This window comes from Salvelinus fontinalis, chromosome 20 (genome assembly GCF_029448725.1).
Source record: "Salvelinus fontinalis isolate EN_2023a chromosome 20, ASM2944872v1, whole genome shotgun sequence".
Classification (NCBI taxonomy): domain Eukaryota; kingdom Metazoa; phylum Chordata; class Actinopteri; order Salmoniformes; family Salmonidae; genus Salvelinus; species Salvelinus fontinalis.
In genome coordinates, this window is record NC_074684.1 from 14,981,941 (window position 1) to 14,997,771 (window position 15,831).

Genomic DNA, 15,831 nt, shown 5'->3' on the forward strand with positions numbered 1-15,831 from the left:
CTCAGAAGTGCAGACAGTGAAGGTTAGAAGGTGCAATGTGAGAATGACGTGGAGAGAAAAAAAAGTATTACATTGTACAAAATCTTGAAGAAGCTATGTCTCAACACTGACAGATTTGCCAAGTAGGTTAAAATTTGATTGACGCATTTCACGATGTGGCCCTTTTGGGGTGTATATCGTGGCTCCCCCCTCTCTCACTCTCTCTCCCACATCAGGTTTTTACAAAGGTCATAAATTCCTGCTAGAAATGTTCTCTCTTCCCTGCCATGGAGTATGGAGGGAGAGAGCCTATGGAGAACAAAGAGCTCCTCTTTAGAAACTCCTAATCCCCAAAATGGGAGAAAGTGCTCTAGACCACTGCGCCACCCGGGAGGCCTCAAAACATACCTTCTTTTGATACATTTTTTGACTACATTTTTGACTATTCAGCGTAGCGCCACAGTCAAATAATATTACTAGAAAATATTCATATTCATGAAATCACAAGTGCAATATTGCAAAACACAGCTTAGCCTTTTGTTAATCCACCTGTTGTCTCATATTTTGAAATTATGTTTTACAGCGAAAGAAATACAAGCGTTTGTGTAAGTTTATCGATCGTTCGACAAAACATTAAACATTAAGTACACTTAGCATCAGGTAACTTGGTCACGAAAATCAGAAAAGCAATCAAATTAATTGTTTACCTTTGATGATCTTCGGATGTTTTCACTCATGAGACTCCCAGTTAGACAACAAATGTTCCTTTTGTTCCATAAATATATTTTTATATCCAAATACCTACGTTCGTTTCGCGCGTTATGCTGAGAAATCCACAGGAAAAAGCGTTCACGACAACGCAGACAAAAAGTCCAGATAATATCCATAATGTCCACAGAAACATGTCAAACATTTTTTTAAAACCCTCAGGTTGTTTTTCAAATATCTATTCGATACTATATGAACCGGGAGTGTTGGTTTTCCCTTGGACCGGGAGTAACAATGGCTGCCTTTCTCTGTTGCGCACAACTCACTCTGAGAGAGTTTAAATGGGTAATAGGGATGCATAAGAACAGAGAGGTTTCAAAGAAAGTGGCACTTCCTGATTGGATTTTCCTCGGGTTTTTGCTTGCAATATCAGTTCTGTTAAACTCACAGACGAAATTTTGACAGTTTTGGAAACTTTAGAGTGATTTCTATCCTATCTGACAATTATATGCATATTCTAGTTTCGGGGGCTGAGAAATAGGCAGTTTCAAATGGGTACGTTTTTTTAGCCAAAAACGAAAATACTGCCCCCTACACTTAAGAAGTTTTAAAGTAAATTGCAAAGTACAGGTTTATCTCTCCATTCTTTATCTCTAAACCTTATGTGCAGAGAACAGCGCAGATACAGACTACATTTTACCTCAACACAGATTTATTAGGAATTTCAAGAGTTAGCCAACCCTCTGAGTGGGTATGGTATCCCGTACTTCTTCTATAAGGTAGTAACAATGTTAGGTAATGAGGGAGTTTTTGCATAAAAGCTTTATAATTGAATAGAATGCATTGTTTCTACCTATTTGATGCCAAAGAGGGCCACCTCTCTTCCATTTTAATATGAACAGAGGCTCCTGAGTGGCGCAGCGGTCTAAGGCACTGCATCTCAGTGCAAGAGGTTTCACTACAGTCCCTAGTTCAAATCCAGGCTGTATCACATCCGGCCGTGATTGGGAGTCCCACAGGGCGGCGCACAATTGGCCCAGCGTCGTGCCGGTTTTGCTGGGGTAGGCTGTCATTGTAAATAAGAATTTGTTCTTAACCGACTTGTCTAGTTAAATAAAGGTACAATTATTTTTTATAATTTTAAAAATAGAGTACCGTATATTCTGGGTTCTAGAGCTCCTCTTTTACTCATCACCATCTTGATCTTTTGTGAGACAGGGGATACCTGTTCCCAGTGTGACCCAGAATAAACACCCTCTGTGGGTGAGACACCACTGTGCTACCTTGATCAGCTCTAGGGCCCAGAATACGACTCGCTAAGTCAGCATACAGTACTCTATTGCCTCTGTTCAAATTAAAATGAAATACTCGCCAGTACCGAGGTGTTGTGCTGAGCCCCAGCCAATTGCCACTGGGCTATTCTGTTCAAAGTGTGTGTGTGCATGTGTGCGTATGTATGTATGTATGTATGTATGTATGTGTGTATGTGCGTATGTATGTATGTATGCATGTGTGTGTGTGTGCGTGCGTGCGTGCATGTATTAACGTGGTGTGTTGTTTACGTTGGAAGAGGCGAGTTGGGAAGATTGTTACGTAAGGTATGTGTTATTATTAATTAGATAGGACAGGTCTCCTGAGCTCCATCCTTGTCCCAGTGACGTTGGTATTCACCCACACTTATGTAGACACACACACACACACATCTCTGCTGTCCGTGTAGACTTTGAGAGAGATGGACTAAAGCGGGATCTAAATACAAACAACATGGAACGAAAGCCCCAGAGCTTTTCCTCACACGAACCGATATGCAATTTATACCAATGCGATTAATGAACATAGTATGATAGCAGGTCGGGCAACGAACGCTTCATCGAATAAAAATGCATCTGACCTGCGGTCAGACGGATCCGAACTCTAGGGGTTCGATTAAATCGGTATAGCAGAACTTCAGCACTATAGCACCGATATAACAGCAACTCGCTCGAATGTCTGATTGATCAATGCTACTCATTTGACTCTTAAAACAGTAAACCATTAGCCATTCGATTAGTCATTTAGTATTACCTGCACAACCACACATTGCAGGAGAACACTGGAAAAGTCATTATTTTGGTCGGGATTCAATTCATAGCACGCTGGACAGCCGACACTGAGATTTATATATGTTTTTTTTTTTTTTTTTTTACAAATCGTGTGTTGAAAAAAACCCTGCTGTGTCATCCAGAAAAACAAGTGTGAGAGAACTTGCGCTTCTTACACATTTTAGTGCATTCCAGTATGATTTTTCTTTCCTTTCCTCCCCTAAAACCATGAACGTCTTTACAAATCTAGCCCTACCAACCTAACCCAGCCAAACCCTAAACACAACAACTTTGGCCTAATGCAACAACTCTGATCCTTCATTAATCTAATCCAAAGCCAGGCCATATTGTATCAGTCCCTCATGGCTTAATTTGCGCTGGGGTTTCAGGAAATCCCCAAAGCCTCAAGCCTTGATGATGCAACCCAAGCGCCTCTTGATCTAATAATTATTTTTAACTGCTCTGATTCAAATCAAAATATGTTCTCAAATATCCCCTCAGATAACTCCACTGCATGAAAGATCGTGTTAAACCTACTGCCTATCTCTTAATTTCATGAGTAAGCACAAAAGTGGTGATTGCTCCATAGCTGTATGGACTTGCGGTACTCTCCACAGCTCCTACTGCCCTGAGGTTGTGGCTTCAAAGTTCCCTATACAGGGTATAATGTCTTCATATAATCTCATCATGATCCTGACCTGAAACATATTATAAGCCTTACAATAACCCCTTTCACACAGAGTGTTTTTACCGTTTTTGTATAGGGGGGTAAAAAACTGCAAAAACCCAGCACAAGACCTAGTCAAGGAACCTGTATAAAACAGGTTATGAGTCTGTCTGCAAACAGCAGGTAAATAACAGGCTGTTTGAACAGGGGACATACAGTATTACAGTCAATTGACAAAAAATGTATCTGTGAAAAAAACTATAGAAGAAGCTAGGGGTAATACATGCTTATAACAGCAAGGAAAGTGCTATAGTGGTTAGTTAGTGATTAGCATTATCACATGTGGAGCTCATGTGGTAGGCACATGAAGAGTCGTTTTTCAGAGATAAAGATACACAAACTAACAGTATAACATAGAAAACATGTGGATTTATATGAAGAAGCAAAGTTGTAAACAGAGTCGTTGTTGTTTCTTGACTGCGTGCATTGGCCTAGCTAACATAAGTATGCAGAACTGTGCCTGCTTGAGTGACAGGGGGCGGGGCATGGTGTGAGTAGGAAGCAGCCGCAATAGGAGAAAGAGGGAGACTGGAGAGAGATGACAAACGGAGTAAACTATTAAAGGCTTTACACGTAGCTGTGTGAGGTTTCAAAAAATCGCAGCCTCTTATGATATGCCTTTTTTAAATTTAACTAGGTAAGAACAAATTCTTATTTACAATGATGGCCTACCCCGGCCAAACCCGGACAACGCTGGGCCAATTGTGCGCCATCCTATGGGACTCCCAATCACGGCAGGATGTGATACAGCCTGGATTCGAACCAGGGACTGTAGTGACACCGCTTGCACCGAGATGCAGTGCCTTAGACCGCTGCACCACTCGGTGAATGGCATACGGCACATGGCAATATTACAATTTGAAATAAAAATGGATTCTTTGTGCAGCTCTAGACCATGTTCCATACTCTATCCGGTAGTTGCACATGATCATTGGTAGTCTTTCTTGGCTTGAAATGTAGAATTTTAGTTGGCGAGGAGCCTTACAACTTTGCGCTATTAGTTATTGTAAAAGAGAATAACCTACCTAGTTTCACAAAAGTCATAGATAAATATGAATACTTACAGCCCACCATCATCATCGCCACAGAGAAGATCTTCTCGCCGTCTGTTGTGGGAGCGATATTGCCAAAGCCGATGGTGGTGAGACTGGTCATGGTGAAGTAGAGAGAGGAGATGTAGAGAGTGTCCTTGCTCGGGCCGCCCTCCCACTGGCCAGAGCCGCTGGCGTTGTAGCGGTAGGGTGAGCCAATGCTCGTGGCCAACTGGTAGAGCCAGCTGTCTGTCTTGATTGTGTTGGTGGCTTCGTCAATGACCTCGTAGTCCCCAATGCTGTACCAGATGCAGGCCAGCCAGTGGGCCACCAGGCCGAATACGCAAACCAGTAGAACCAAGACCGCCGCCCCGTACTCCAGGTAATGGTCAAGCTTCCGGGCCACGCGGCCCAAGCGGAGAAGTCGGACCACCTTGAGTGAGCTGAAGAGGCTGCTGAGGCCCTAGAGACAGAGAGAAAGGAGAACGATAGAGGAGATGGAGATAAATATAGAGAAAGATAGGGAGAGAGCAATAGCAATATGGTCCACTCATACATCAATTTAGACCTAGGTCTGCGGGCTTCGGGCGCAAGCTTTGAACCACTTGTTTTTGGGGGTCACGGGTCAAAAAAGTTTGAGAACCACTGCACTAGACAACACTGGACAACTAGAAATAATCCAACTTGAAAAAAATGCATGCTAATAGTCACTATTTTTGTTAAATTATGTGGCACAATTTCATGAGGACAGGGAATTTGTCAGTGAAATCCTCATGCAACGCTCTGTGTATTTGTAATACTGTCCTATGGACTCAGTGCAATTAAAAAGCACTGAAGCAAGCTGTAAAACAAATACTAAACTCTAATGAGAGCCTTGAATCAGCTGTGACTGAGGTTTACTCAGCCCCACATCTCTAGAAGGGGCCATGATTACACAGCAGAAATCTGATCTAAATCAGTTAACAGGTTCAGTAATATTTTTATGTTAACAAAAATTCAAGAAATGTATGCCTTGTTGAATGCACCTGGTGTACTAACCTTTGTATGCACTGCTTTTAATCAGTAGGTTGCGCAGCCTGAGTATCACATCAGAGTTTGAAAGGAAATGTGACCTTAATTACAAATTCACCTCATCGTATGAATGCCTAGAATATGGACGATTATAGGGAATAACGTTCAGATAGCAGGCGGGTATAGGAGTTTTCACAACCCAATGTACAGTACAGCTTAATCCCACCGGATCCATAACCATAGAATTCTCACCCTCTCAAAAGGCAAGGCAACCAGGAAGTCGATAGTATTTTACACTACAATCTCACATGGAAAAAATCCAGCTAGATGGATGGACAGCCCAAAGCTTCAAGGAATCCTGCCTCACTCCGCCGGCCTATGGCTCTTTTATGTAATGACTTTCATGTATTTGGATGGAAGTATATGAGTTTATATGGGGACTGTATGGATGAATTCCTCCAACTCCTGTACTTCTGATCTCTCTTCATGACAGGTAGCATAAAAAAATAACAGGTTTGCCCCTGTCGCTTGTACATTAGAGATCCCATTGTCCTAACTTCTTCAATGCTTCCATGGTCAACTATTCTCTTTATTCCTTATTTGTAATTAATGTAGCCTCTAAGCTCAATGGGCTACTTAAATTATATTTAGTGCCATGTGTATTCCATTACCCATGAATAATTATCCATTAATAATTACATTCAGTAATAACTCAGTCACTACACCCTCCACCAATGTGTACTACCACATACATCATGTTGACTATTGCTGTAGATGGATAGGTTATTCATGTGCTAGTCATTATCATTGTTTGGGTTCAATCCCTCTAGGGTAAAGAGATATACAGTAGTAGCCCACTGTACCAGACAGTGACAATGACAGAAGACAATACGGTACACACACACTCCCATACAGCAACATAGGACCAATTCCTTTCTTACAGGAGGGAGATGCTGACTTTGGTAGGCATAGACCAGAATCTTTCAAAGCTACAGTCTGCAATTTGAAAATCAATGAAACGGCTACCCCACCACTCTTTTTGGTATACAGCACAGGAAAGGGGCTAAGGAAATGTAACACCTCTCAGACTCTAAAAGGACTGGCAGTCCATGACATCCACATTATAGTTTTAACCATGTTCAAGCTTTACTGTACATTGTTGGTTCTGATTATTATTATTTTTTAATTATTTCACCTTTATTTATCCAGGTAGGCTAGTTGAGAACAAGTTCTCATTTGCAACTGCGACCTGGCCAAGATAAAGCATAGCAATTCGACACATACAACAACACAGAGTTACACATGGAATAAACAAAACATACAGTCAATAATACAGTAGAAAAATAAGTCGATATACAATGTGAGCAAATGAGGTGAGATAAGGGAGGTAAAGGAAAAAAAAGGCCATGGTGGCGAGGTAAATACAATATAGCAAGTAAACACTGGAATTGTAGATTTGCAGTGGAAGAATGTGCAAAGTAGAAATCGAAATAATGGGGTGCAAATGAGCTAAATAAATAAATAAATACAGTAGGGAAAGAGGTAGTTGTTTGGGCTAAATTATAGATGGGCTATGTACAGGTGCAGTAATCTGTGAGCTGCTTTGACAGCTGGTGCTTAAAGCTAGTGAGGGAGATAAGTGTTTCCAGCTTCAGAGATTTTTGCAGTTCGTTCCAGTCATTGGCAGCAGAGAACTGGAAGGAAAGACGACCAAAGGAGGAATTGGCTTTGAGGGTGACCGACCAGTGAGATATACCTGCTGGAGCGCGTGCTACATGTGGGTGCTGCTATGGTGACCAGTGAGCTGAGATAAGGCGGGGCTTTACCTAGCAAAGACTTGTAGATGACCTGGAGCCAGTGGGTTTGGCGACGAATATGAAGCGAGGGCCAACCAACGAGAGCGTACAGGTCGCAATGGTGGGTAGTGTATGGGCTTTGGTGACAAAACAGATGGCACTGTGATAGACTGCATCCAGTGTGTTGAGTAGAGTGTTGGAGGCTATTTTATAGATGACATCACCGAAGTCGAGGATCGGTAGGATGGTCAGTTTTATGAGGGTATGTTTGGCAGCATGAGTGAAGGATGCTTTGTTGCGATATAGGAAGCCGATTATAGATTTAATCTTGGATTGGAGATGCTTAATGTGAGTCTGGAAGGAGAGTTTACAGTCTAACCAGACACCTAGGTATTTGTAGTTGTCCACGTATTCTAAGTCAGAACCGTCCAGAGTAGTGATGCTGGATGGGCGAGCAGGTGCGGGCAGTGATCAGTTGAATAGCATGCATTTAGTTTTACCTGCGTTTAAGAGCAGTTGGAGGCCACGGAAGGAGAGTTGTATGGCATTGAAGCTCGTCTGGAGGTTAGTTAACACAGTGTCCAAAGAGGGGCCAGAAGTATACAGAATGGTGTCGTCTGCGTAGAGGTGTATCAGAGAATCACCAGCAGCAAGAGCAACATCATTGATGAATACAGAGAAGAGAGTCGGCCCGAGGATTGAACCCTGTGGCACCCCCATAGAGACTGCCAGAGGTCCGGACAACAGGCCCTCCGATTTGACACACTGAACTCTATCAGAGAAGTAGTTGGTAAACCAGGCGAGGCAATCATTTGAGAAACCAAGGCTGTCGAGTCTGCCAATAAGAATGTGGTGATTGACAGAGTCGAAAGCCTTGGCCAGGTAGATGAATACGGCTGCGCAGTAATGCCATCTCTTATCGATGGCGGTTATGATGTCGTTTAGGACCTTGAGCGTGGCTGAGGTGCACCCATGACCAGCTCTGAAACCAGATTGCATAGCGGAGAGGGTACGGTGGGATTCGAAATGGTCGGTAATCTGTTTGTTAATTTGGCTTTCGAAGACCTTAGAAAGCCAGGGTAGGATAGATATAGGTCTGTAGCAGTTTGGGTCTAGAGTGTCACCCCCTTTGAAGACGGCGATGGGGTAAGGCAGTTGTACTAAGCTCAAGTTATATTCATCAAGAATCAATGACTATATATCATTAATTTAAAAGTCAAAACATTTTGTGCCAATACCCGACTGTAGCTGTAGCATAATAAAACTTTCACAAATAAGGTTCTCTACATTTTTGATGCTCAAAAAACTAAGCGAAGGAAATGCCGCAATATAGCATTAGCTATGAGTGGCAACCAAGACTGGGGTCAATTCCATTTAAAGTCAGTCAATCTAGGAAGTAAATTGAAATCCCTATTACAACCATCTTCAAGCAATTAGTAACATCGGGAATTTCAGTTGACTTCCGGAATTGACCGACTTGAAAAGGAACCGACCACAAACCTGATGGAGGAGTTGAGATAAACGCTGTGACTGAATTCTATATAGCATAGCTGCTTACTAGAAGTATAGCTTATGTGTGTACTAACCATAATACATACTATTTAGAAAATTCTGGTAAAGATGTGAACAGTATGTAGTAAGTGACAAATGTCAACATACTATTGCTCATTAATACTGAGGAAGTGATGTCTGTTGTGCAATGAATCGTGTTGTTCTTTTTTTACAGCCCCTCCCTTATGTGATCATCAGCTGTTGTCAGACACATGGGTCTGAAAAGAGGACTCTCTTCCTTGAATGTGGAGTAAATTCATACAAGATGAAAATACCAAAAGTATGACATCCCAGCACTTAAAACATACTCCAATTTTAGAACTTTTCACTAGAAAACGCTCTATTCTCGCATACTCAAAAAGCCTACAAAACAGGACATACTATACATGCAAGTATGAGAATCCGGTCACAGCCTAAGTGAAGGTACATAGACAGGCATGTCAAGGCCACAGAGGGGAAGGGAAAATCTGCTTACTGGGAGAACTGAGTCTTCTGCCCTTGTGGCGTTCCTCTGCGAACTGGATGACTCTCGCAGGTGCCCCACTGCCGAAGAGTCTGAGATGGGATCCTTCACAGAAACATACAGACAAAATATTTATTATCATTCGTACACACTTGACATGGGTATTCATATTCAAATTAATTCAATAAAAACAGGAGAGAGAGATAGGGGATAGCACCTAAATGAACAGAAAATCACAAGTTAATATAACAACTTACATTAGTAGGACACTACAGAAGTTCACCAATTGAGGAAAGCCTAGGTAGGCTCGTTTGATCATGGGAGGATATCTTTCTATACATTATCTATCTACTACTGTATATGATCTATTTACCTTAAAATATATATTTTTAAATCTATTGAAACTTTATATTGTTCAACCCCCACACACAACTGCTTAAATTCACTTGATATGTGGTGACGTCTCCTGGAAAATGTATCTTTCATTAGGCATGAATACCAGTCACTATACACCAATATTGCCATTTCTTCAATAAGGGAATGATTAAGCTTATTGCATTATTAAGAAGCCATTTGTATTGTTAATAATATGTTGAGGCAAGGGGATATGCCTCTCTTTAGTGAAGTCAAGCACCTCCTAAGTCAAGCAGGACCGTGCGATGAATGAATGAATACTGTTAATCAAGAGGTTAGTAGTTCCAATCTACACACGGTATAACTTTCATTTTTACTCCAATTGTAACTCATAAAGAGTAAAAGCAACAGAGCACTCCCTCTCAGACATCTATAATTCACTCTTGAGTGGGTTGTCTCTCTTATACAACACTCAATAATGTACCAACTATGAGTTTAACGCTTGTTCCACACCAGGTCTGGAATCAGTGAGTTGTTTCTGTAATGCAGCCAACAGAGTAGGGAAGCAGTGATTTCACACCTTGTGTTTTGAAATAAATAGAGGACCAAGTTTTCAATTGTATGGCATACAACACATGATTGTATGGCATACAACACATTTTAACACTGTATACTGTACTATAAATCTGCATACAAATTCATCGCCCCCTCATGGTTACCATGAAAACAAACGGTTAATTGGTACATTGTGACGTCCTGACCATAGATAGTCCTTATTTTCTATGGTAGAGTAGGTCAGGGCATGACTGGGGGGTTAGTCTAGTTTATTATTTCTATGTGGGGTTCTAGGTTTGGTTTCCTATGTTGGTGATTGTGTATGATTCCCAATTAGAGGCAGCTGGTAATCGTTGTCTCTAATTGGGGATCATATTTAGGTAGCCTTTTTCCACCTGTGTTTATGTGATATTGTTTTGAGTTAGTGCACGTAGCAACGCTGTAGTCACTGTTAGTTTATTGTTTATTTGTCTTTGCTTAGTTTCACTTTCTAATAAATAATGTGTAACTCATCATCCGCTGCGCCTTGGTCCGACATTTATTCCAGTGAACGTGACATACATGCTGCTGCAATACAGTATTTTTGCACATTGCGATGATAGCTGTTTGTAAATCATCAAACTAAAATAGAGTAAAACAAAAGTAACTCAATCACCATCTTGGCAGAGACCTACAACTATTTACGGTGCTTACATCATTAATGTATATAACCAATGTTTTTAAAGGGGCAATCTGCTTTTTAAGCTAGAATCCTTAGTTCAAAGCATTGTTAGAGTCTTTGGTTCTTCCATTTATATTTTGAGGTTTGGACATTAGCACGTTGGGCGCACCAATTGGTGTCACCTCATTAGGCAGTATGTTTTACACCTGTGCTGCCTTGTCATCTGGTGAGCCAGAAGCTGTTTCACCTGTGCTGGCACAGGTGATATTTAAGAGCAGCTGGCCCAGTTGGCTTGAGAGATGTGGAAGGTTACCACCTTCAGTTGGCTCTCCCTATTTTGAAGAAACAACAACAATCCTTTATCTGATCTTCCCTGTTTTTGTTTTGCTCCACTTTTTGGTTTGTCTTTAAGTTTGGTGTAGGTTTTCATTTTGTTTGCCTCTTGGGCAAATTTAGTGGATGCTCATGGTGGGTGTCTTTTAGGTCCTAACTATTGTTGGTAGTCAACTTTCAATGGACACTCAATGATTGTCTTAAAACCCCACCTGTTTCATTTTGGTTGTTGTCAGTGACTCTTTGTTAGTTCCCCCTTCTGTTTTAGCAACAATTTTTGGTTTTCTTGCTGGAGAATGTAACAGCGTTAACCCCGCCTCTGTTTTGGTAAAAATCCGCAGGATGGGCCTGGAGAAATGTAGCTACTCTCACATTCATATACAGGGCTATGGATGTGGTGTCTCTTGTCGTGATGTGTTTTGTCCTATATTTTTATTTTTAATCCCAGCCCCCATCCCCACAGGAGGCCTTTCACCTTTTGATAGGCCGTCATTGTAAATGAGAATTTGTTCTTAACTGACTTGCCAAGTTTAATAAAAATTAAATAAAATAAAAATGCAAGGACTGACCATCCATGATATCAAAATGAATGTAATCATGTTTTGAGGCTACAGTGTTTATTTACATTGCTTACAAAGAGTAAAACAAGCTTATATTTTGGGATCTTATGGGGTATGACAGTTGAACTAAGCTCATGAAGCATTTAAGTTATATTCTTCAAGAATCAATGGGTCTATATCATTCATTTATAAGTCCAAAAAGGGATGTAGCTACTAAGTGTTCTAGCTTTAAGTGAATGATATACTGTGCACCCATTGTTTCTTAAAGTATTTCACTTATTGTGCCTCATGAGCTTAGTTAAACTGCCGTACCACATCAGAACCCAAAATATAAGCATGTTGTACATCATCGTTTGTAAACAATTGTATTCTAAACAAACACTGCATAGCCTCAAAACATGGTTCATTTTATCTGATGGATGGTTATTATTTGCAGCCATAGCTCGGTCTATGAATTTGAGAGTGGTTACATTTCTCCAGCCCCATCCCTTAGCTCTTTACCAAAACGGAGGCAGGGTGGTCACTTTGTTATTGTTTGAACTGCAAATTGCCTCTGTAACACTTGAAATATTAAAGTTGACCTCAAATGACTGTGTGTGGACTGTGTGAGATTGCCCTATGGGACGAACATAAATATGTGTGTGTGGGATGGAGAGCTCTCAGCACTCAGGACCTGAGGCCTACACTGCTTTGAATTTGCAAACAAACACAAACTAACCCCATTCACATGCATACCGTCACGTGCACACAGAATAGGCAGGAGACTAATAAAAATAGGAACAGCACCAAAAATGCTTTTAAAACAATTAATGCACTGATTTAAACATTCACCAAAATGGGTTGTCTGGGAGTCGCAGTTGAAACGACTTGCCGACAAAATGTGTATAAGCTAGTGTCAGCCAAAGGATGACACATTTAAGGTCGACCACTATTGTGTCTGTGAGGGTGACAATAATTGAGGAGTGACATTCTCACAGCTGGTGAGTGCTTCTGGACTGCTGTGGTCTTTTGTATGAGATCCCACTCAGTGGAAACACATCTTGCAGGGCTCTGGGTGGACAAAGCTTTGAGACAGAATAACGAGAGGCATTATTGATTTCCCATGAGTCTCCTCTCTCCATTCCAGAGTCCAGTTTCTGTAATGTAAACTATGAATACTCCAATATTCTCTCTCCTTTACACCTCTGGTGCTCTTACCCGTTCCCTCTTGCTCTGCATTTCCACACACCTCTTCATTCCAATCATTCTTTACTCACCCCTGCTCCCAGCTTCCGAATGATCTCCATCCACATTTGTCTCCATCTCTGTCCTGACTTTCGCTCCCTATGTTTCTCTTCCCAGAGCCTATATTGCACTCACACTGATATAAAGGTCTAGCAGCTTCTGCAATGTCCTAAGGGGTGCATATGAAGGGTTTCCATGGCCCCAAGGCCTAAGTAGCACATTTCAGTGCCTGTCCAATTTAAAGCAAGCCTATCCATATTTTTATCCACACAAATTATCTTGAATAACTTTAAAGGTAAAATGAATATAAAATGTATTGCAAAACAAAACTTTAAGAAAATTGTGTTTTTCCATATACAGTGGCAAGAAAAAGTACGTGATTTCTGCATAAATTGGTCATACAATTTCATCTGATCTTCATCTAGGTCACAACAATAGAATAACACAGTCTGCTTAACTAATAACACAAATGTCTTTATGTTCTTCATGTCTTTATTGAACACACCGTGTAAACATTCACCGTGCAGGTGGGAAAAGTATGTGAACCCTTCGATTTAATAACTGGTTGACCCTCTTTTGGCAGCAATAACCTCAACCAAATGTTTTCTGTAGTTGCGGATCAAACCTGCACAACGGTCAGGAGGAATTTTGGACCATTCCTCTTTACAAAACTGTTTCAGTTCAGCAATATTCTTGGGATGTCTGGTGTGAACTGCTGTCTTGAGGTCATGCCACAGCATCTCAATCGGGTTGAGGTCAGTACTCTGTCTAGGCCAATCCCGAAGGGGTATTTTCTTCTGTTGTTGATTTACTTCTGTGTTCTGGGTCGTTGTCCTGTTGCATCACCCAACTTCTGTTGAGCTTCAATTGGCGGACAGATAGCCTAACACTAAAAAAATTTCATTGACGATAGCAAGCTGTCCAAGCCCTGAGGCAGCAAAGCAGTCTCAAACCATGATGCTCCCTCCACCATACTTTACAGTTGGGATGAGGTTTTGATGTTGGTGTGCTGTGACTTTTTTGTGTGTTCCTTCCAAACAACTCAACTGTAGTTTCATCTGTCCACAGAATATTTTGCCAGTAGCGCTGTGGAACATCCAGGTGCACTTTTGCAAACTTCAGACATGCAGCAATGTTTTTTTTGGACAGCAGTGGCTTCTTCCGTGGATTCCTCCCATGAACACCATTCTTGTTTAGTGTTTTACATATCGTAGACTCGTCAACATAGATGTTAGCATGTTTCAGAGATTTCTGTAAGTCTTTAGCTGACACTCTAGGATTCTTCTTAATCTCTTGAGCATTCTGCGCTGTGCTCTTGCAGTCATCTTTGCAGGACGGCCACTCCTAGGGAGAGTAGCAACAGTGCTCAACTTTCTCCATTTAAAGACAATTTGTCTTAACTGATGAACATCAAGGCTTTTAGAGATACTTTTGTAACCCTTTCCAGCTTTATGCAAGTCAACAATTCTTCATCTTAGATCTTCTGAGATCTCTTTTGTTCGAGGCATTGTTCACATCATGCAATGCTTCTTGTGAATAGCAAACTCAAATGTTGTGAGCTTTTTTTATAGGGCAAGGCAGCTCGAACCAACATCTCCAATCTCATCTCGTTGATTGGACTCCAGGTTAGCTGACTCCTGACTCTAATAGCTTTTGGAGAAGTCATTAGCCTAGGGGTTAACATACGTTTTCCAACCTACACTGGGAATGTTTAAATGATGTTTTCAATATAGACCCGAAAAATACAATAATTTGTGTTTTATTAGTTTAAGCACACTGCTTTTCAAGATGGCAGCCGGAAAGTTTGGCGTGTTGGCAGCGTTTTTTATCCACACTTTTATATTAACGTGTATCGATACTGGCCCCTTTTGTACATCAAGTCGATGCCCCTTTGACACAGTATGCGGTTTTAATCAGAAGATGAGGTTCGAAGACCAGATTGGCACTAAGCATTTTGGCCATTTTGGCCTCCAAAAGGGCAATTATGGTTAAGGGAAAACGCCAAATAGATGGTGGAAACCTAATAATTACCCTATGCCTGTTGCTGTCTGGAGATGTCCATCAGTGCCCCGTCCCGTTTTCTAGCGATAAATCCATTCGCTATAATTTAGAGGGTCAGAAGGGAAAGAGCAACGACCATCTCCTTCAAAATGCGAGTGCGAATCCTGGAAGGAGCTTCATTGCGGCGATTGGACTGCACAGAGTCAACACTCATCTAAAGTGAACAATTTCAGCTGACAGTTCCAACGGAGGAGGAGAACTTAACTCTAGAAAATGTAATCTCAATGTTAGAGGTATTCTTCCTAAGATTGAAGAAATTTGCCTACTCTCTAGTAACTGTAAGGTGGGAGAGGTTTGCTTTAACGAAACATCGTTGGATACAAAAGACGCTGAAATTGAAGTTGAAAATTATGTAGTAATTAGAAGAGACCACAATCACGCAGGCAGGGGAGTTTGTATTTATGTAAAATCAGATATTCGGTTCAACTATAGATGAGATTTAAACCATGATGAGATTGAAGCTGTGTGGTGGGACATTTTATTACTGAAATGTAAAGCTATTATAGTTGGAACCTATTATAGACCACCAGACCAGTACAAGTTTGATGAATTGTTGGAGGAGACTTGTTCCAACTGTACAGACTTAAATCAGAGGTTATTGTTACTGGTGAATTTAATACAGATATGCTCAAAATGGCCATGCTACTTTTAAAGCTCTTAATAATTGTTGTAATCTATTTGCTTTATACCAGCTGATTAATGAGCCCAAAAGGGTCTGTCCTTCTACCCAAACCAT

General features: G+C 41.1%; 1 protein-coding gene across 1 annotated transcript in view; it reads right to left on the reverse strand.

The window, feature by feature from the left end:
• The window catches only part of kcnh5a (potassium voltage-gated channel, subfamily H (eag-related), member 5a), a 133,187-nt gene that overhangs the window by 60,106 nt on the left and 57,250 nt on the right, over positions 1-15,831 (reverse strand). Inside the window, exons 7-8 of the mRNA XM_055872497.1 lie at positions 9,360-9,452; positions 4,560-4,989 (exon numbers count right to left, since the gene is read on the reverse strand). Coding sequence (XP_055728472.1) covers positions 4,560-4,989; positions 9,360-9,452 — 523 coding nt within the window. The remainder of the gene's footprint in view (positions 1-4,559; positions 4,990-9,359; positions 9,453-15,831) is intronic.